General features: G+C 41.3%; 1 protein-coding gene and 1 long non-coding RNA gene across 2 annotated transcripts in view; both read left to right on the forward strand.

The window, feature by feature from the left end:
* The first annotated feature begins 1,926 nt into the window (after positions 1-1,926).
* Positions 1,927-12,885, forward strand: LOC309674721. The gene is made up of 4 exons (XR_014269421.1): positions 1,927-1,945; positions 9,521-9,577; positions 10,655-10,708; positions 12,866-12,885. It is a non-coding gene; the product is annotated as an uncharacterized lncRNA (long non-coding RNA).
* A 7,305-nt stretch (positions 12,886-20,190) lies between these two features.
* Positions 20,191-21,708, forward strand: part of PER2 (period circadian regulator 2) — a gene marked incomplete at its 5' end in the record, with an annotated part of 33,033 nt that continues 31,515 nt past the window's right edge. Inside the window, 2 exons of the mRNA XM_082486835.1 lie at positions 20,191-20,564; positions 21,125-21,193. Of these exons, the coding sequence (XP_082342961.1) occupies positions 20,191-20,564; positions 21,125-21,193 (443 nt within the window). The remainder of the gene's footprint in view (positions 20,565-21,124; positions 21,194-21,708) is intronic.

Raw genomic sequence — 21,708 nt, forward strand, 5'->3', positions numbered from 1 at the left:
CTCCAGGAGTTAAATACTCCACAGTACTTTACTGACAGGCTGTTTCTGTAACAGTCATAGCTTAAATATCTATGTACCTAATGGACTTATCCCTAGCACCACAGTGAGGGAGGGAAGCGGCATTAACCTCATTTTGCAGATAAACAGTGGAAGCCCTGATGGTGCTCTACTGCATTACATTCTGTGGAGCAATTGCACGTATGCAGCGAGTGTAAAAATGCTGTTACACCTGACTGCTGTATTCACACTAAGACTGAGCTTTGCCATGTCTTATGTTCCTTCTTTGCCTAGCCACGTACGACTATAAAGATAAATGAAATTCAGAATATTGATGAATTATGATTAATTTCTCAGCTACTGATTGCTCCGCTCAGCCTTGGAAGAAGACGTGGAGACTAGAACAGTGCCACTCAACATGCTGAGCCATTTAACAGTGGGTAATCTCACTGCTGAACTGTAGCAATGCAAATCTCAGGTTCTCTCTTACCACAATTCGGGATGCCGCAGCTGCCTGAGTAAAAACCTATCTGACCAAGGTTACAAGATTAACTTTTTTTTCACTGTAAGATGGGGAATGACAATACTCTCTGAATATTTTGCCTGAACAGAAGGGGAAAAAATTTTTTTTTTTTAATAAATATGAAAAATTTTCTTATAAATTTGAAATGGAAAGTAATCATATGGTAATTAGCATATCAGGAACTAGTTCTCCACGGGAGAACAGTACATACCTTTAACGCCTCGAAAACTCTTAATTTAACTATTTTTGTAGTTATTCAAACTGACGCTAACTGCATGGTGCCGGAGAAAGGTGAAGCTCTTCGCTCGCCTGCCCCGCACTTTGGTTTGTGACCCAGCAGCTCCTGAACACTACACCGGGTCAGTTTCGAAACTTCGGGGCGTGCACCCAGCGTGGGTGGCAGCGCCAGGAAACGGGATGCGGCCGCTTCTCCCTTATGTAAGGCAACGGAGCCACGGGCCGGGCCCGGCAGGGCCATCTCCGACGGCTCCCGCTGCTGCCTCCACGCCACCAGCAGCGCGTCAATAGTCTCTCACCGGGAGGGCGAGGCTCTCCCAGCTGGGCCGCCTTCCCTCTCCTCTCAGCTCGGGGGCCCGGCGTGCCGCTAGCGGCGGCGGCGCCGCTCAGTAGTCTCTTCCAGAGCGGCCTTTCCCCGCTGGTGGGGCAGGAGTGCCCCCTCGTACCGCGCTCGGACCGGCGCCCAGCCCCGGGCGCCGTGTGGGGACGGCGGGCGGCGCTCCCGCCCGACGCGCCCCGCCCTTTCGCTTCTCCCCTCAGCGGCGCTCAGTGCGCGCCGCGGCCGTTGGCGGGCAGGGCCGCGCACTCGCTCGCTCGTTCGCTGAGGCGAGGCGAGGCGAGGCGGAGCGCGCGGCCCCTGCCACCAACGGCCGGCCGCGCGCCGACCCAACGGGCGGGCGCGCGCTGACGTCATGAGCGGCCTCCCGAGGGGGCGGGGCGGAGCCGCTTCCCTCAGGCGTGATGTAACCTCTGCCCTCCTCGGCCCTGTGGTCCGGTGGCGGAGGGGGAGCGCGGGCGGGGAGCGGCGGGGAGCAGAGCGGCGCGGCTGGTGGTGGCGGGAGGCAGCGCGGCGGCGGTGAGTGCTGCGGCGGCGGTGCAGCGACGGGGATGGGGAAAGGGACAGGGACGCGGCCGCGGCGGGGGTGGGGGGGGAGGGGCGGGCTCGGAGGCGATCGTGGCTGCCGGTGGAAACATGGTGCCACACGTGAGGCTTATGTAAAATGAGCGGCGTCCGGCGCCGCCAATGGGGGAGGCGCACGCCCCGCCCTCGCCCCCGTCCCCCGCCGGCGTCACGCTCCCGCGGCCAATGGCCGTGCGGGCGGGGCGGGCTCTCCGGGCTCAGTCACGTTTCTGCCTGTATGAAGTCGGTGCCGGGCTGCGCCGGGCTGGGCGGACGCGGTGTGCGCGGTGAGTCGGGCTCCGCTGGGCCCTCTTCCCGCCGCCGGCCGGGGCGGGGGGGACCCGCGGGCTCCCCAGGGGAGGCTAAGGGGAAGGGGGGGCCGGCGGGCGGCAGGCGTGGGGGGGCTGAGGGGCTTCCCCGACCGCTGGGCCGGGGTTACGTAACCCCCGCGCGCCGGGGCTCTCCCGTTGCCGGGGAGACGGGACGGGGCCGCCAGTGGGGCGGGGGTCCGGGCCGCCGCTCCTGGCGGGCAGGGGGTGGCTGGGGCTCCCTCCGAACCAGGGTCGGGGGGGTGGTGTGGGGTGGCTGTGACACGCCCCCCACGCATCTCAGACTGTGGCGGGGGAAAGGGGCGCCGGGTTTGAGCCCGTCCTCGGAGCGGGCGGCTCCGGGGGTGCGTGTGGGCATCTCCCGCCTGTCTCGGAGCGGGAAGGGGCGTCCGGGGGTGGGGGGCCAGAGACACAGACACACACCCCCCCAGCTCAGGCCGGGGCGGGAGCTGGAGGCTCCGAGGGGCAGCTGTGCCGTGTCCCCCCGCCCGCGCGGGGCTGGGCTGGGGCGGCCGTGGTTCCCGCCTCAGATCGGGAGGGGGGCGGCAGTGCCCCCGCCCGCCTCCGCCCGGGGCGGCGGTCAGGCCGGTGTGGAGGAGGAGCGCGGCGGGGCGGCCGTGACCTTCCTCGCCCCGCGGGCGATGGGGGGCCCGGTGGCGGCGGGACCGGGACCGGTCCCGGTCCTTGGGTGCTGCCGCGGGGCTCCGCTCCGCCGCCCTGGCGGCCGGGGGCGCGGGCTGCGGCCGCATCTGTGTGAAAGGTCAGCGCCGGGGTTTGGGGGTGGGGTGGAGGGCGAGCATTGGAGCGGGTAGCGCTTTTGGGGACCACGGGCGTCCCGGTACAGTGAGCACGGACCGCGGCCCCGCACTCCTCCCCGTGATGGGACGGTGGTGTAGGCAGCTGCTGGGCGGCTGTTTTTCACGTGAGGAGCCGTGTGGCAGTGAGTAACAGAATCTCAGCGCGCCGCTAGGATGCGGGAGCTACAGGTAGAGTAGGCAACAGGTGCTGTGGATTTCTTTTTTTCTGTTGCCTATAGTTGCAGGGACACTTTGTTCCTTCAGACCCTGCGGTTGTGCTGCTGTTGACATTAGTTGCATGCTATTACATGCATGATTACAAAACAGTTTATGTAAGTACAGTTTCATGCAAATAGATGAGCAGTATGGTAACAATCAAGATGATACTCTACAACTGACTTTCTGTAATGGGTTAGGATAGGGTATAGTGTTGCTCTGTGTACCCCAGAAGCTTGAAAAGCCCCCGAAGAGGTCAGTATGAGGTCTCTGGTACTTGGAAACTGAAGTGCTTTGAAATTGTATTCCAGTGAAACAATAACTTGGGTGAGACAGTTCATATGAAGGATTTTGAAGAAACGTGTTGGTTTATGTTTTTAGGCTGTCTTTCTTTTCCAAATACTTGACTCGGAGGCTTACTGTCTTGTACATCTGAGATTGAATAGCTACCACTTATGCATTTACAAGTAAAGGGGAAAAGGTGGAAATTCTGTACCGATTTTAGAGGTATGATTGCCTGGTCAAGTCAAAAGTAGAGTAAAAAACCTGTTTTAGTATAGTGAGAAATTGTTTCAAGTTGTTAGTCTGTTTTAGCCACAGAGTTTGTTTACAGATGACAGTTAATGTTAGTTAGCTGCAGTTTTGACAAATGTTAACTATCTTTTGGAGCTGGCTTTTGCTTATTGTCAAGGTAAAATCTGAACTAATCACAAGGATGGCAGTGAGGAATATCTGCTTGAATGCAAATGGTTAGTTTTGACAATGTAGGGTTGTTGATAAGACTTGAGGATGTCAAGCTGACAGCTAAGGCCTTGATGGCGTGGCTCTATTCCATAAACAGATCCTACTGTATGGTTTGGGGGTATTGAACTTGATGAAACTCAAACTTTTCATACCTTCTAGGGTGCCTCAGTGTCTGTGTGTATCTTTGATCTCCTCAGCCTTGGGCATAGTGGTGTTCATGGACTTTACACAGTGGCTCTTGAATACAAAATTTGGGAGCAGGGTCTAGAATTTGATTCTTGTTAGGGAGAGTGCCTGCATGTTGCACTTTAACATCAAGTTCCTTCTTGCTTTTGCTTGTGTATGTTTGCAAGCTCTTGTGATCTTTCTTTTTGCCCTTTCTTACTGAAACTTGCCTTATTTCTGCACAGTGAAGTTGTTTCACTGAAGAACTGGATTGTGTCTTTGCTTCATCCAAGGCTTGCCGTTAGCCTTGTGATTAGGGCACTGTCTTTGAGGTGTGGAGTCCTTGTTCCAGACTGTGGAGGTTGCTTACCTCACTGGTGAGACATAATGGAAAAGAGAGAGCCTTTGGCGTAGAGCAGAAGAAAAAAGTAATATCCTTCAGTTTCGGTGGGGTTTTGGCCATTTTAGTGGTTTATTTCAAGGTAGAAGGGAGAATGCTTTAGTTGGGTTGTTGGTATAAGTGTCCAACACTGTGCAGTGAAAGAGTGTGGTCTGTCCTGTGCTGTGAAGAAGCGTAGTTTGGCTTGACCTAGTCCAGAAGGTAAAGGCATGCAAAGCAGCATTTTGGCTTTTGTGCACTTTCTTCAGATTCGGCAAATTTTCTGGTTTCATTTATGATCCAAAGACTACATGGTTTTGCTGGTCTTTTTGTTTATTTGTCAGTTGGTAGGACTTGTAGGCTTCCTATATTTGTTTTAACATGAGTGCTATCTGTGAAAATCCAAGTAATCTTCATTTTTACAGCTTACTCTTATTCCTTTTGGATTTTCGCAGAGAGACATTAAAGAGTTAGTGTATTGTGGCAACTTTCAGTGTAATACCTTACTCTTCCACTTTTTTTCCCCAATCATAAGATTAAAATATGTAACAACTCAGTTTATTTGATAGACTTACTTGAGCCTGTCCCTGGATAATACATTTTTATAGTAATAAATTTCCCCTGTGAAGAATCACATTTTTTGAGTAAACTGAGATTTTGATGGAATTTAGCCATAGTATGAGAATAAAGTGAAATGGGGAAACTGATTTGAAGTGGAGTTCTGGATTTTTCTTCCACCTCAGACTTTATTATGACCAGGAAGTGTTTGGTTTAGATACAGACTGATAAAACCATTTTTTCCTGGGTTGTTGCCACACCCTTATTTCTCTTAACATTTCTATGATATTAAAACGTGCATTACTGCAGAAAAGCTTTTTTAACCCCTTAAAGTATAAGGACATGAGCAAGTTACTGTGGGATGAGGTATATTTGGTGTGGTTTAAGAGCAAGTAGATTACTACTAGCCAGTAGAACAAGTAAATTATCACTAGTCTAGATCAACTGTAGTGTTTTATATAGGGTTGCTATGGTTGGCCTATGTTAAAAGGGAACATCATGTTCTTAGCAAGGTGTTGTGTAACACTTGGCACGAATGTCCTGTAGACACTGTATTATACTCATAACGTTACCACATCATAATTACTAGATAATCAGGTGTTTCTGAGAAGGAATTTTTGTGTCCAGTTTTGGTTGCATGGCCTAGAATTCCTCTATGAGGATGGTGGATTACATAGATTTTTAATCTCTGGGTTGTCTTGCTGCATTCATACTGTCCACATCCAGTTATATTTGTATTCTACAAGTTTTAAGCTGCTTGAATTCTTGTTGTGTTAACCTAGCTTGGCAAGCACTGAACAGCAAATGGGTCGATTAATATCTGCATTATTCTTTGTGATATAGTTTTATTACTCTGAAGGTCTTTGACTTGCACTTTTGGGTTCAGATGAGGTTGGATGCAGAAAATGGTGGTCTTGAAAGTAATGCTGCTGATGTTCTGTGTGCTGTGTAAAAGGTGTCTGTCCCCTCTCCTGTTTTAACCGCTGTGTTAACCACAGGCTGTTAATGTTGCATGTGCTGTTGGGAGTAAGGTAAACTTTTTGCTTGCTAGTTGTTGGTTAGTAAAGAACAACTTCACCTTCTGACATGTAAAGGGTTTTTTGGATTTTTTTTTCTTTTTAGCTACAGGTGAGATACTTCCTTCTGTGAATAATATTCAAAGGGCACGTGAAAAGAGGAGGCAGCAGTCAAAAATACACTTCGTAAGCTAATGGCTTTGTGATCTGTTGCTAGGATTTCTTGTGCCCCAGGCCACTTCTGTGAAATACAGAGAGGACCAAAATGAAGGGTCAGATGGTTTGGGTATGTCTGCAAAGGCTGTGGAGAGGCTCTGAAGCTGCTCTTTAGAGCACAGTCTGTTCATGCTGACAGTGAGCCAGCAACCATATGTAGTAGGAAGGCACCCGAACACATGGGAATCCACATGCCTGAGCATACGCACGGTGATCTGGTACTCTAGTAAGTGGCTTAGTACATCACCAGGCATGCTCGTGCAGCCTGCTTGTACTCTGCCTGCCAGCAGTGCTGGCTGGAACATGCGCAGGTCAGGCTTCTGTGCTTCTGTTTGTATTTCTAAGGTTATCCTTTAAGTGTAGATAGGGTCTTTATGTCTGAGCGCCTGCACTGGGCTTGTACCAATCCAGTACAGAGTCCTCTTACTTGGTCATCTCTCCCTCTTGAAGAGTTCCTGAGGGACAGCAGGAGTGTACTAAGTTTCATGCAAGTTGCACAGTCAGTGGTTCTGAAGAGCATGTTTTCCCTGCTTATCCACGTATGCAAGTGAGTTTATGAGAATTTTTTGTGTGTGTGTGAAAGCTATTGTAAGGTCAAGGAAAGCTTTTGTACGGATGTTTTCAGCTGCTGCTGAAGTAGTGTGTGGTAGTCCTAGAGGAGCCTTCTGATTTCTCTGCCATTTTTAGTAGTCAGATTTAGACAACTTTGCTTGTAAGACACAATAAGAAGTGAGGCTAAATTTACCTTCCTTGAGATATATAATCATGGAGTATGATTTTCCTTCATTTTCTCCCAATAGAAAGCAAAACTATTGGGGTGCTGAAGGGGCAGAGACTCAACACTGTTTACATGACAAGGGGACTGAAATACACAGCATGTTTCTTGGGGCAAGAGAACAAGGTTGTTCTGCAGATTGTGTGAGCAGGCGAGTTGTACCAATGTTCATCCTGAAAAGACGTACTAGCAGGAAAGAGAGCTCATTTGTACGTCAAAATGTCTGGGAAAGACTGGAGTTTTGCTTCCAGCTGTTTGAGTGTACCATGGTAATTTTTAATGCTTGATTTTTCTTATAGATAGAATAGTTAGAGATTTCCTTGTATAGATGGCTTTTAAAAGTAGAACTGGCTTTTTAAAAGTAGAACCAAAGCTACACTGCCTTCCAAACATCCTGTCCTGGACACAGGCGCTTCACTGTTAAATAACACCTGTAATTTCTTATAATTGAAGCTTAGGGAGACAAGATGAAGTGGTAAGGATGTCCAGTTCTTCCCTTTTTTGTTGGCTTTGCTTCCTATACTTCTTATTCCTTGCAGCTTTTGTATCTTAGTATGGTTTTTGTGCTTGACCTTATTACATGTACTGTTATGTTTCTGCTACTTAGTTTCTTTAATTGTACAAAGATGTTCAGTATATAAAGCACTTCTTTGATTTCAATTACTTCTCTACCATGGGTTCCTCTGTGACTCGAGCTCTTATTTCTTCGTACTAATGTAGCCAACTCATAGGACAAGTACATCGTGTTTGTTAGGTTGCCATGCTTTGTGGAGTGTATTACTGATGGGGTGGGGGCTGTGTTAGCAATAGTCAGAGAATTTATTTGGCGTAGTCTTCCAGAATGGGACTCATTCTGACTGAAATCTTTAATTGGGTATGAACTGCAGCAATGTCTAAAGAGCAGCATTAGGCTGGAACTTTTGTAAATTTAATACCCCACGGTGAAATTCTGCCCTTTTTTTTTTTTTTTAAGGGAGGGGAGCAGTAGGTGCGCAAATAGGCTGCTTAATGGAAATGTTAACAAATATTAAAGTTGAAATATGGCGTTGTAGATACTTTAGATCTAGTTTCACCTACAATAAAGGTAAAATATATGACTGCGTGGTGGGTTGTGATAATTTTTTCCCCCTCACTTCTGTCACAACACTTCCTCAAATGTATAATTTTTGTTATTTTATTTAAAAAGGACAAAAGTCAGGAGTTTATATCTGTGCTCACTTTTTTTCTTTGTGGCAAATATACAACCTGTTGGCAATTAAACTTAGCTCTGGGCCATGGCTTATCATTCAAGGTGAAGGAATAAATTTAAGAAAGGCAGTTTCTGTTGGCTCTCAGGGCTGACCAGTCTGGATCCACTGTGGAGACTTGAGCACAGGTGGTGGGCTTAACAGAAGAAAGAATAATTACTTGAAAGGGTAAAATAAGTTTTGCTTCTGGTCTGGCAGAGAAGAGAACAATTCTTGCCTGATGATGGAGGAGTGGCTTTGACTGCTTTTTGTGGGGGGGAAGAAGGGGAGATTATTTAGTACTTGGCTTCTTATAGTTACAGAAAAACAAATGATGAATTAGGAGCTGGCCTATGTTGGTCAGCGTAGCATTGGTCAGATTGACCCTCTATGAGGTGGACTCGATAAGTTCAACAATGTGCTGGTACCATGCTATTCATAGTAAAACTGGGTTGACTTTGTCCTGTTACCTCAGGCTAGCTCTTTGCTATTAGTTACTCCATGGGGAGAATAAACAGCTTTAAAAACAACAAAACCAATATAAAACTGGAAGGAAATTAAATAATAGTGGTGCTGTGGGTGCTTCAGGAATAGAAGTGACTGGTGACATAAGCTTAGGTCCGTTTAAGAACCATTACTTGAGGACTGAGGGATTTATTTTTTTCCTGTTTGGCTCTCTGGGACATAGCTAAGGAAGCTTCTTTCTGTGCCTTTTTTTTTTTTTTTTTTTTTTTTTTTTTAACAGCTATAAGTAAAAGAAGCGTAAATTTTGAGTGAGCTGGGAACAGCTTTTTCTTTAAGAATGCATCCTGGTATTTTGGAATATGAAACTAGTTTTGGTCACTATGTCGATACTTTTGCTCAATTGAATTAGCTTTCTGAACAGTTTTTTGTCTGCTAAATTAATTTCAAATTTGTAGTTAGTTCAGTGGTGAAATGTTTCAAGATTGTAATCTGTGGAAGAAGAAACATAACTTGTATTCAAACACGTGATCCCAAATTTTATACTAGATAGTACTCAGTCTTCAGCTTGGATGCTCAAATGAGTGAATGGTTGATTTTTGAAATAGATTGTGTTGATATCTGTATCATCTAAACTGTTCTAACAATAAATGACAATCATAGAGGTGGAATTCTGGGGGGGGTTCTTATATTTATAAAGGGAACAGAATTCAGTGACTAGTTATTTTGTGCATTGCTCAAGGAACCAATTTAGAAGTTAGGTTACAATAATGGTAAATATTTTTTATCAGTAAAATTTCTTGCATTTCCTCTCATTTTGTATTTGTAGTCTTTATAACTGTTCTTCATCTGTGACATACATATTTTACATGGTTGGACTTGTATTGCATTATTAAATGAACTTGATTTGTTTCATAAATAATTTTCACTTTTATAAAACTTGGTGTGTGTGGTGTTTTTTTTTTTTTGTTTTAAACAGGATCATACTGATGACACTTTCGGGTTTGGAAAGATCGTGGTTAGTACATTCACTAAGGTGAGTGTCTTATACTGTCCCCAAGAAAGTACTTTGTAATATATTATAAATATATAATATTATAATGTAAGTTCTTCCTCCTGAGTTAGAACTGATTTTTTTTGTTGTTGTTGCTGCTTTGTATGCTTCATTTGAGCTGTAATGTCGGAATGCTGAAAAATAAAAATATATTCAGAGCATTAAATTTTTAAAGACCTGTTGGACGAATCATGAAGCACATGGAAATGATGTGGCTTCTCTAAACCTTTAGGAAACTGAAATTCATTGTAGCATCCAGTATCAAGTGCTACATCTGCATTGTTTGCTGTGCAGAAGTTTATTAATAAATGTACAGTCTTTTGATTCTTCTTGTAGGTGTGTTAAGAAATTTTAACGATGAGGAAAATTCTGGGGCCCAGAAACAAAGTAGCTAGTGTTACTCAGATAATCAGGATGATGGCTCAGGAGGAGAAATGAAAACATTATGCTTCTAAGCCTTGATTTAGAAAGCAGGTTCCAACAGTATTTTTTGGCCAGTTGTGCTTTACTTTCTAACAGGCTGATACTAGTCTAATCTCTGAGAAGTTAAATGGATGGCATCAGAGATACCGGCTTATGCATGTTTATGTTCAATGTGTGAGAAGTTGATGACAAAAAAGCTTATTACAACTCAGGGGGGATGTGTGGTGGATTAAGAAGGTATAATAGATGGTCAGAATTATGGAAATACATTGAAAATTAAGAAAAGTTGGTGGTTATTGAAGCAAAAAAAAGGAAATGCTGAGAGTTTAAAGGAGAATGGTGGAGGCATGTCATCTGTGATACAAAGAATATCCAAGTATTTTTGTTAGATGTGATCTGATGATGGGACAATATTGGCTCAAGACAGGAAAGGGAAGTATAGCAGTTTGGATAGTACTGTGATATTGCCATACAGGTGAAATTGTAACTGATATTTTGAGATTAATACTATAGTGTCTGATTAGTCTAAATGACTGGAAAAAAAAAAAAACAAACCAAACCCTGTTTTTCTACGGCTACAAAATGTGATCTGAATAGGTTCTTAAAGCTGGCAATATTCTCTTTTCAATGTTGCAGGTGTGACTTCAGTTCTCTACAGAAAGTGAACTTGGTTGTGATCCTGTAATACAGGTGTGTTCCCTAAAGGAGGTTGTCTTTTCTAATATCTTTTCTAATATTTGAAGTCGTGTATGTTTAGAATAGCTATATTTCAGTATTGAAGGAGATATTGTCACAAGTTCTATCTTCTTTATATACTGGTCAAATTAGACTTTCTTCTGTGGTAAAGGCCTTCTTGAGATGCCATACATGGATGAACTCTTTCAGTTCTTTGAGATTTGGGCATACTCAGTCACCTGTACATTTCCTCTGATAAATAATAGAAAACCAGAAGTTTAGATTTAACTGCCTCTAATTCTACTCAAAGTGATAAAATGCCTCATTTGAATGACTTGTATTTAGTTTCAGATAAAAATCCTTTTGGCGTAGATTTGTCTTAGCTTTCAGTTAAATTGTAGAAAGGCTTGTCATGAGAATTTTAAGTAGTTAGCAAGGACTGTGTTTTCTTACTGTGTTCCTGAATGCATTAAGTAGATGAAGCCAATATGATATCCAGTTAAAATGGTACATGCTGCTACTGCAAATATCCTCTTCAAATCTAGACTTTGTTAAACCTTTTTTACTTTTTTTTGTCTAGGAAAATGTCTTGATGGAGGTCATCAAACTAGAGAAGTGTTATGTCATTTCATAAATAGTCAGGCAAGACCTTGTGGCCTATTTCTTGTAGATCTTGATTAGTGAATGTAGAAACATAACTCCATTAAGGAAATATAGATTACAGGGAGATGAGTTAGTGTGAGGGAATTGGAAAAGCTGTCTTTTAAACCAGTATTTAACTAGTGCTGAAAGACATTCCACATTTTCAGTGTACAAGCTAAAAATTGCAAAATCTGCAAGTAGCTCCAGATAGGGCAATTTCTAACACTTCTTGTGGTCGAAGATAGAAAGCTTATAATTTAAATCCTGTTTTATCAATTTATGATAAAGACAGAGGCAAAATATTTAAAGAACCAACATACACAGATTTATATCGTAATCTGGGACCTGTAGAACTCATATCGGCTTTGCAATGTTATGCAGAATGGAATGTTGTGAATAAATTCTTCCTTAAGTCTGGCCAACACAAATGTACTTTTAACAGTTGGTAGACGTGCTGCATTTTAAATTAAGGCATGTTAACATGGGCTGTGTTCCAAAATGGTTAGCTTGGGATTTGAACACTGTTCCAAATTTTTGTTCCAAACATTCCTTCTGCATATTCAAATGAAGCACTTAAAGTGATGTAATTGTTTGCCACACTCTTCTGAACTTTTGATTTTTATTCTAGTATTTCTTTGTGTTACATAGCAGTGGCATGTACCAACAGACTTATCTTCCCAGATTTAATAGAAGAGCTTTCAGATTTTCTTTTTCTTGCTGAAATTCCCAGTGTCTTTCTTGGGAAACTATTTTTATTAGGAAGAATGTTGTTGGTGGACTTTGTTAGTACAGACTTCTGAATGTAAGGAAACACCTTTTTTTTTTTTTTTTTTTTTTTTTTAAACACCCTGTGAGGGTAAGTGAGCACTGGAAAAGATTGCCCAGAGAGGCTGTGGAATCTCCATCCTTGGAGATATTCAGAAATCCTCTGGAGGTGGTCCTGGGCAGCTTACTTTAGGTGACTCTGCCTGAACAGGGAGTTGGACAAGATGATCTCCAGAGGTCCCTTTTGACCTCAACCATTCTGTGAATTGAAATTTTGTAACTGCCTAGTAAACTCTTTAATGATCATACTATGCCTGCTGAGATGTAGATGAGTTTAAATCAGGTGTTAAAATGGTATTCTAACCAAACTTCTTAAGCACTTGGAGCTCCTGCTGCCTACATCAGGCATTTTGCTCTGTTATCTACTGGAGAGGTTGGCCGTTCATTCTTAGTGGCTGTGTCAGCCTATACAGACTGTCTACCTACTATTCATGTATCAGTATGATACCATACTGATAGTGAATTGGAAGGGTTATTTTATCTAGTGTAGAAGATTGTTATTTTAAAACTCTATAAGACCTTACTTTAGACCTAAAGTGTTTAAAATGCAAATTTGTGTCTGATTCCTCTGCTGGATGACAGTTTCATGTTTAACCAACATTTATCTGCATAGGCATGGCATAACTGTGAGCATCTCTCTGCTATCTATTTGAAGAGGACACTGTTGGGGGGCCCAGGTATTTCTTTTATATTTTATAGTTATAGAGGTGTCCGGATTCTGTAATGGTCAAAGATTTCCAGTAGAAGAGGATGAGACAAGAATTAAATGCATGTGGGAGACTCTGGACCTAGGCACTTCGTGCTTTTGATGCTAGCTGGGAGGGAACTTGATAAACACTTTTACCAACTTTTCATAGAAAAAACAGGTAAGAAACATGCATAATTGTTATGATTCATGTTAGTAGAAAGATGCTTCCCCTCCCACCCACCTAGAGCTTATGCAGAAAATACATTGTTCTGTGTTCCTTTTATCTTAGAACTGTGATTTTGGTCATATATATATACACACTCATTGAGAACTATTTTTGGGGTATAAACTGGGAGTAACGTCATTTGAACCATACTTATTCTTAAATTTGGGTTTGAGTTTCTGCACCAAGGAAACAGTCTGGTTGGAAGCATCCTTACTACGGATGCGAGGGCCCTGGCCTGGTGCTTATGCTGACCTCTTCTTATGTAGATGCTGGTATAAATTCAGGGTGGCACTTGGATGGCTCTGGAGCAAAGCTATGTCTTGATCAGCTCCTCTGTTGTCAAGTGGCCGATGTAAGCAGTGGTTAGTTAGGATCACCTTTATAAAGATGTTACTAACTTTTATTTAAATAACAGTCCTGTGTTCAGGATACTCTTGAACTGAAAGGTGAATCCTTACCAACAAATTGTTAAATGAATGCTGTGAAATTCAGATTTTATGGAAGCATTTCTGTGATATTCTAGACATTGTTAATAATTTTATTGATGTAAGTAGAAAATTGTCTTACGCCTCATTCCTTGTTAAGAAAAAGAGCAAAACTTGTTTATGATGACTTGCAGTGAGATGAGGAATCTATAAAAAAAAAAAGCTGCTTTTTTATTAATTCAAAAAGTCCTACAGTAAATTGTTAAGCATCTTTTGTTATTTTTTTCTTATAGTGAAGTCCAAGAATAGTGCCACCTTTTTCTTTCCCCTACTTAGAAAGTGTCCTAGTGAAGGTATTCTGTTAATTGTTCTGTCTCTTGCCATGAAAAGTGAAGCTCTCAACATTATTGCTGGTGAAGTTGCGCAGTTAGACAAGTCACTTCTTGGATTATTGTTTGTTTTTCAACATTTTTTCCTAACGTTTTGCTACTACCAAGCATTTAATTATTGTCTAATTGCACAGGGAGAATGCATTCGTTGTAGACATTAATTTTCAATTTTTGTCTAAAATTGTATTATGTGATTAAATCCCTGCTAGTTATTTGTCTTACAAATGAGAAAACTTTTATCATTTTGCAAAGCAATCATACAGAAGACATGTGGAAACTTATCTTGTAGATAACATCCTCAGTAAAATTGAATCCTGACCATTAGGTATGTCTCCTATTGGTGCTAGTACAGTTAAGAGTCCCCAAATTTTCATGTCTGAAGTATGGTCATAAACTGTGGTGTGCCTCCTGCTTCATTTGGGAATATTGCTAAGCTCATATTAGTTGCAAATTTAGGCTCAAATCTTCAGATATTCTCCTCTTACTCAGTTCTTGAATAAGGTATTTTTGAATCTGGAATTTTAGTTTTTCATTTTTTAAATGCCAGTACTAGATGTAATATTTTTTGGGTGCAAAGAAATCTGGAAAAATTTGTTCTCTGAATGTAACAAATCTCTGCTGAAACAATTTTTGAGTTTAAATGCCATAGTTTCAAAAGAAATTTGCCTTCTTGGTGTTCTACAGTCTTTCTTAAGAAGGTTTTTTCATAGAATCACAGAATGGTTTAGGTTGGAAAGGACCTTGAAGATCATGGAGTTCCAACCCCCCTGCCATAGACAGGGACGCCTCCCACTAGACCAGGTTGCCCAAGGCCATGTCCAGCCTGGCCTTGAACACCTCCAGGGATAGGGCCTCAACAACTTCTCTGGGCAACCTGTTCCAGTGCCTTACCACCCTCAAAGTGAAAAACTTCTTCCTAATGTTCAATCTGAACCTGCCCTCTTTCAGTTTAAAGCCATTCCCCCTCATCCTATCACTACATGCCCTAGTAAAAAGTCCTTCCCCAGCTCTCCTGTAGGCCCCCTTTAGGGACTGGAAGGCTGCAATAAGATGTCCCCGGAGCCTTCTCTTCTCCAGGCTGAACAGCCCCAACTCTTCCAGTCTCTTCTTGTAGGGGAGGTGCTCCAGCCCTCGGATCATCCTCGTGGCTCTCCTCTGGACATGCTCCAGCAGGTCAATGTCCTTCTTATGTTGGGGATTCCAGAGCTGGATGCAGTACTCCAGGTGGGGTCTCACGAGAGTGGAGTAGAGGGGCAGAATCGCCTCCTTTGACCTGCTGGCCACACTTCCTTTGATGCAGCCCAGGATACGGTTGGCCTTCTGGGCTGCAGTTGCACACTGCTGGCTCATGTTGAGCTTCTTGTCAGTCAGCACCCCCAGGTCCTTCTCCTCAGGGCTGCTCTCCAGCCATTCCCCGCCGAGCCTGTCTGTGCTTGGGATTGCCCTGACCTGCCTTTTTCATACACTGCATCAGGATCTTAAAGAGTTCTAGTCTTTGCCAGAGTGACTTTTTTAGACAGAGCAAACCTCCTAGAGTAGAATGTTTTTTGTGATCCAGTTGCCTTAAAATGAAGCTTAATTGGTGCCAATTTAAGATTAAAGAGAAGTTTTTATTTACAGTGTCAAAATAGACAACCTCTCTTAAAAGTTTGGAAAGATGGAGTGAAAAACAAGGAAAAAAAATGGCTTAATGTACTTCTCTCGAGATCAAACGTAAAAGAGCTCTTCCTCTGTTTCTTTCTGACTGTCTGCACTTGCTTACAGAACTTGGTATGAGGTGCAATTACCTTCCTCAAACTGTGGTAATGGGGGAGAACTTCAGACTGGGAAAGCATGCTAGCTTTACCTTTTCATTCTTGTTTGGTTATTGATTGGAAATTTATTCAAGCTTATTAAGTGGGGTGAATATGTGCAATTTATTACGGCATTTTGACTGAGATTAGTTTCAATGTTAATTAATCTCTCTGGGATGACTGACCCTCTGTGTTCCTGAAGTGTTTGCATGGTGCTTGCGTATGCATGCAGATGTTCCACTTAAGGTCTTCCTCTGTTTGAGAGTAAAGTCTAGCTAGATGCATCAGTTCTTACCAAAGTTACAGGCACAAAGCATGGTGTAGGGTAATTGCCAGCCTGTTTTTTTTTTTTTTTTCCACAGTTATTCCAATCTTTTCTTAGAAAATTTCTCCAAATTTATGGAATATATTAACATTGCTACTTTGAGGGATCTTGGCTTTTTTATTTATTATACGAGCTCTTGTTTTAGAAACACTCCTCTTCCTTCTTTCCCCAGAAGCTCTTGGAAGTCTATCATAATGTTTTTCTTGTTCCTTCCTATTTACTCTTCCTGTATTACTTACTCTGGTATGTGCCTCTAGCACTGAGGCTTTTGAGATTTTGAAACAGAAGAAATTTTGTGCTAGACTGACTTTCAGTAACATTAATCTTCCCGTCCTGCCTAAGAACACCATTCCATCTCAAGGAGTTGAGCCAATTCTTCTCGAAAGATACCTTTAAAAAGGTCAAGCTTGTATCTTCTCCATTACGAGGATACTCATTTCTGTTTCTGTCACTGTTGTCCTTGGGCTCCATGTTGTAGTCACAGTAATGTAGTTAGTAGGAACTGCATAGATACTTACTGTGGGCAAAGCTGCAGAAGCTCTGGCATGTTGCTAGTTAGAGACAGAAGTTAACACAACTTAAGCGTTTTCTGACACAAGTTTCTGCCAGGTATCAAGAGGAAGAAAATTCACATGGTATCTCATATAGGCCAGTACCTATTTCATTTCTGTTGGTGATTCTCTTAATTTGAAGTCATTGCTCAAAATAAAAAATAGTTTTAAAAACCCTGGAATCTTTACTGTCACTGAATTATTCAACTCCCGTTCAAGGAGGCACAGGAAACTCCTCAAAAGTTATTGGACAGCCTATACAGATATATTTTGGGGATTATTCTGTCCCACCTAAGGAAGCACTATTGAAGTTCCCTACAAATACCTGGCAGAAGCTAGCCTAGGTGTCGAGGAAAGAACAGATGAGACAATAGATGTTATTTGGAGGTGGAAAAAATCACTCATCCGTGCTTTAACATCCCTGAACTTCAAACTGTAAGACTCTATGTACTAGCTATGGCACAATTTCATTGACTCTTAAACTTCCAAAGATTACAGAAAAGACTGGGGAAATAATTTTCCCAGGAAAGGTTGTTTAAAAAAAAAATATTTGCACACTCTTGAGGCTGGATATACTATGGCATATGTAATACTCTTTGGCCTCAGAATTCAGGAGAAGAGATTATCTACACTTAAAGACTGAAATACAACATGTTTGCATTCAGAGTAGGAAAGCTGTGGTACAATTATTGCTGTTCCCATAAATAACACAATTTGCCTGGTACATGTGTTAATATAATATTGGGCTAAATATCTTTAGAGAATTTAGAGCTATTCTAAGGGCCTGTCTTTTGGCAGTTCATGCTTATGGACCTATCAGTAGTGACTTATGTGTTCTTTCTTTAAGGGATTTAAGTACAGCAGCCCAAAGTTGGGGTTTTGTTGAGAGCTTTTTTCCCTACTTCTGAAGAAGTCACGTAACATAGTTTACTAGCAGATAGTGTTGTTCTGGTTATGATGGTATGTTTTTCTCTTGAATCTAAAGCTCTTTCTAAGTAGCATTTTGTCAGCAAAATAGGAGGAAGCCCCTACCTTGGGCACAGAATATAGTATGAGGAATGTTTGATGTCACCTTAAATTCCTACATGTCAGACCTGTCTTTTTTTTCTAAAAGCTTCATTTTAATCATGACGGGGTTGATTTCTGTAATTTTGATGTGCATAGGGCACTTATGTGAAGTAGACAAAGTGCTGTAGATAATCTCCAAGGTTACTTCTAACCTTAACAGAGAAGATGAAAAGCCATTCCACTGCTAGCTGAGTAGTTTGCTGGAGTACCTTTACTCACTGAATCCTCTATAGAACTGTACAGCCTCAGTGCCCTCTGAGAAGTAATAGTACAAACGACACATAAGAAATGTCTTCTTGAGAGTTGGCTCAGTTATTTAACCAGACAGATGCTCTTATTTCTGCAATACTTGAAGTAGTGGTAAGAAAATTTCCTGGGTGAGAATGGATTAACACATTTATAAAACATTCCTTACTTTCACAGTAGCAGGAGGTCTCTCTCATGTGCTGTCCGTATAGTTATTCCCGGTGCCACCGTCTGTATTCACTCTCCTGAGTGTCACTCTCAGACAAAATGAGTCATGGGTAGCCCTGCATTGTTAAGTATGGGCCGTGATACTGCTGATAGCATGGGTACCACTAACCAGTCAGGCTCATTAGGAGCATGTGTGGCCAAAGTAGACTATATACAGGGACAGAACTTCATTAAAATGTCTAGCTAAGTAAGCCATGTGAAAGTGTGAGCTCTGTCTATCAGAGATGAACTGTCTGATCTAGTTAATCATTGGCTAACAGAGCATATGTGATTGTGAAGTAATACTAGAGTTTCATCTGTAAGTAAATATTCTTTTATTGCATGTTCCAGTTATGTAATTTTTAAGATAGAAGTTGCTTAGTTGGTCCAGAAAAAACTGTTAGGGGTACTAAAGTATAATTTACTGCCTGTATGCTACTGTTCAATACAACAACATAACAGGATGTCTATTTAGTCTGGATTAGAGTATCTGAAGTGAATACATGCAGAAATAAAATGTTGGTATATTTTACTCTACCCAAAGGGGGTTTTCTATTATTACCTAGAATAAAGTACTAGTGAATAATCTTGTAAAGAAAAAAATTATTTATATTTGTATACCATTACTGATAGCTTAAATGAATGTCCTTAAACTAGGCTTCCTTTTTCAAATGAAAACAGGTATCTTGCATATTACTTTGGCCAAACGAGGAGACGAGTAGTGTTTTCTTCTGAAAAACTCAAAATAAATGTAAAATGTCTGGAAAAACAGCAATTAGGAGGGTAAGAAAATAGTTTCAATGGTGTATTTTTTTATGGGGGGAGGGAAGTTGAATCATAGTGTATTTTAAATGAATATTAAGTTAATGTTTTCTGTTACAGGCTTTCTAAAAAAAAAAAAAAATTATTTGTGTTTAAAAGGAAGCTGCTGTGGTTAATATTAGCAAAACTTAGTTGCAGATTTTTTCATTGACTTTGTTATTCCTGTCAGAAGTTTATTAGTCAACAATTGTAATCTGGAGTATTTTAAAGGAACAAAGAAGAAGGAACAAACATGGCTCTGTTTAAAAACAAATGCTTCTTTTTTTCCCCAGATGATGAATGACATTGTTCAGAGACTCTTAGTTCATGGTTTTGCCGTATTATTGTCTCCGTGGGTTGCTGAAATAGATGAGGAAATGGGTCAGATTAAATATTTTATTCATAAAGTTGAACTGTTCTTAATTCACTTTCATATACATTCTGATTTTGAGCCTGGTACATTAGAATCTGCTTTAAAAGCAGGGAATTTTTTGTTTTAAGCTTACTTTTCTAAACAATGCAATTCTTGGTTGTTCCCCTCCTGCCCCCCACCCCCGAATTAGTGGTAATCATTAGATAAAATTCTTCTCAGGCTTCTTTGTGTCTTAGAATTTTTGTTGTTGATAAATAGGTGGGTTTGTGTACTTAGTTTCCCTATTCCTACTGTATGTTCAGTCTACCTGTATACATATAAAGACAGACATGAAGAATTGGTCAAAATGGCAGAACTGATCTTAAAATAAAAAAAATAATACTATGTATTTAAAGAAAAGCCCAACAAAACACAAGAACCGAAACAACCTCCTAACCAAATAAGGAATCCTCTGATGTCTGAATGGAATCTTTTTGTTTATCAAGGTTAACTGGAAGCCAGGGAAACGGTTTCACTGAAAACAGTAATAGCTATTGTCCAAATCCAGGCAGTAAAATTTGAAGAAGAATAGAAAACAAGTGAATATTTAAATTTTTAAGGAGTTTTTGTGTTTATTACACTTCGTCTTTTTGTGGGGGTTTTACTAAAAAATAATACCTTTTCCATGATAAAACATTGTTAGGTTTGCAGTTATATTTAAATTAAACTTTTCACTGTTCAAATGCTGAATATATTAACCATGAATATCACTTAATTTCTTCAGTCAGTAAGAACTCCAGTTTGTCAGCAAAGGCAAACAAGAAAATAATTTTTTTTCTTCCTTCCCTTATTCCTCAGATTTATGGGTCTGTACTTCCAAACAGAATTTGTACTGAAAGAAAATTCTGAATATGGCTTGATTTGCTCTTGATTTTGGCAGTGTTTCTAATGAGTATCCCATGGAATCTATCAAGTTCAAGGGGTTCTACTCTAGCACTGAGGAGCAGAACCCTGAGCAGCAGCCCAGTATCAGTGAAAGCATTTCTTCATCGTTCTCTTTAGAAGAGCAACGGAAAATGAGTGATTATTCTGGACTTGCAAATAACCATAGCCAGATGATTGCTGAAGATTCAGAAATTCAGACAAAGCCTGAACACTCTCATGAAGTTCTTCAAGAAGATATTGAAATGAGCAGTGGATCCAGTGGAAATGACTTCAGTGGAAATGACACAAATGAGAACTACTCAAGCGGGCATGATTCTCATGGCCATGAATCTGATGAAAATGGGAAAGATTCAGCAATGCTTATGGAATCTTCAGACTGTCATAAAAGGTAGTAGCTAATATTAAATAAATTTCACTTTTATTTTTGTCACTATAGGCTTTTTTCATTTGAATCCAATTTCTGCATAACATCTCTGGTATGAAGCGTATCTTCAGATTGTAGTTCTAGTTAACTTGTGATCTCCTATGATGTAAATTGTGTAATATAATTCATAAAGGTCTCTAGTAGTTCCACGGGGCCAGCTTCATTTGAATCTTTCTTCTCATCATTGTATGTTTAATTGGCCTTATAATTTCTTGTAAACTAGCTTCTCTAACTGTATATCAAAAAGTGTCAGTCTGTTCTTATGTGTGAGAATGCAACTGTGCTATTTTAATCTTTCAAATAATAGCTTACTGTACAGAACAAAGTTACAGTAAGAGCCATCTTCTTAGACAAATGTGTAACGGCTGCAGTTTCCATTTGCTGTACCATGCAGAAGCTTTTAAAGTTGTTTTTTTTTTTTCTAGATAGCCAGTCATTAATAGGAAAATGTAAAGATAAAATGAACTAAAAGTTAATTTTTGGGCTTACTAATATTAATCTCTTTCTATCTTTCCTTATTCTAGTTCAAGCTCAAATGCATTTAGTCTGATGATTGCGAACTCTGAACACAATCAGTCTAGCAGTGGATGCAGGTAAATCAATGTGCATGTTTTTTCAGTAACTTGTATGTATGTAAAGCTGAATGCGGAAACTAAATAGCGTTGTTTTGGTTTTATTTTGGCTAAACCTGTTCATAATTGGTTGCACGTCCTATTAACCACACAGTTGAATTAAGAGCTTTTTGTTGCTGTTCCGTGCAAGTTCTGTGATAACCTTTCAAGTCATCTTACTTTGATTTGGTAGCTTAACTCTGTAATTTTATTTTTGTGGTTCACTTTGAATGTTGCTTCAGCTCTAGTGTTTTTTTTTTGAAGCTTTTCTTTAAATTTTCTGCTCTTCAGAACTTAGTCTGAAGCCCTTGCCCAAGGACAACTTAGTAGTGTTTTAACATCAGAATTCACCCATTGGGTTGGGTGTGTTCTGATGTCCAGTAGTCATATCGTCTGCCTCTCCTGTGTTCCGTTCGCCAGGATTCAAGCCTCAAGTCTATAAGGATAAAGCAACATCAGCTGCAGGAATCCCTCTGTATGAACTCTGCTTCTGACCC

This window comes from Vanellus vanellus (assembly GCF_965231255.1).
Source record: "Vanellus vanellus genome assembly, chromosome: 8".
NCBI lineage: Eukaryota > Metazoa > Chordata > Aves > Charadriiformes > Charadriidae > Vanellus > Vanellus vanellus.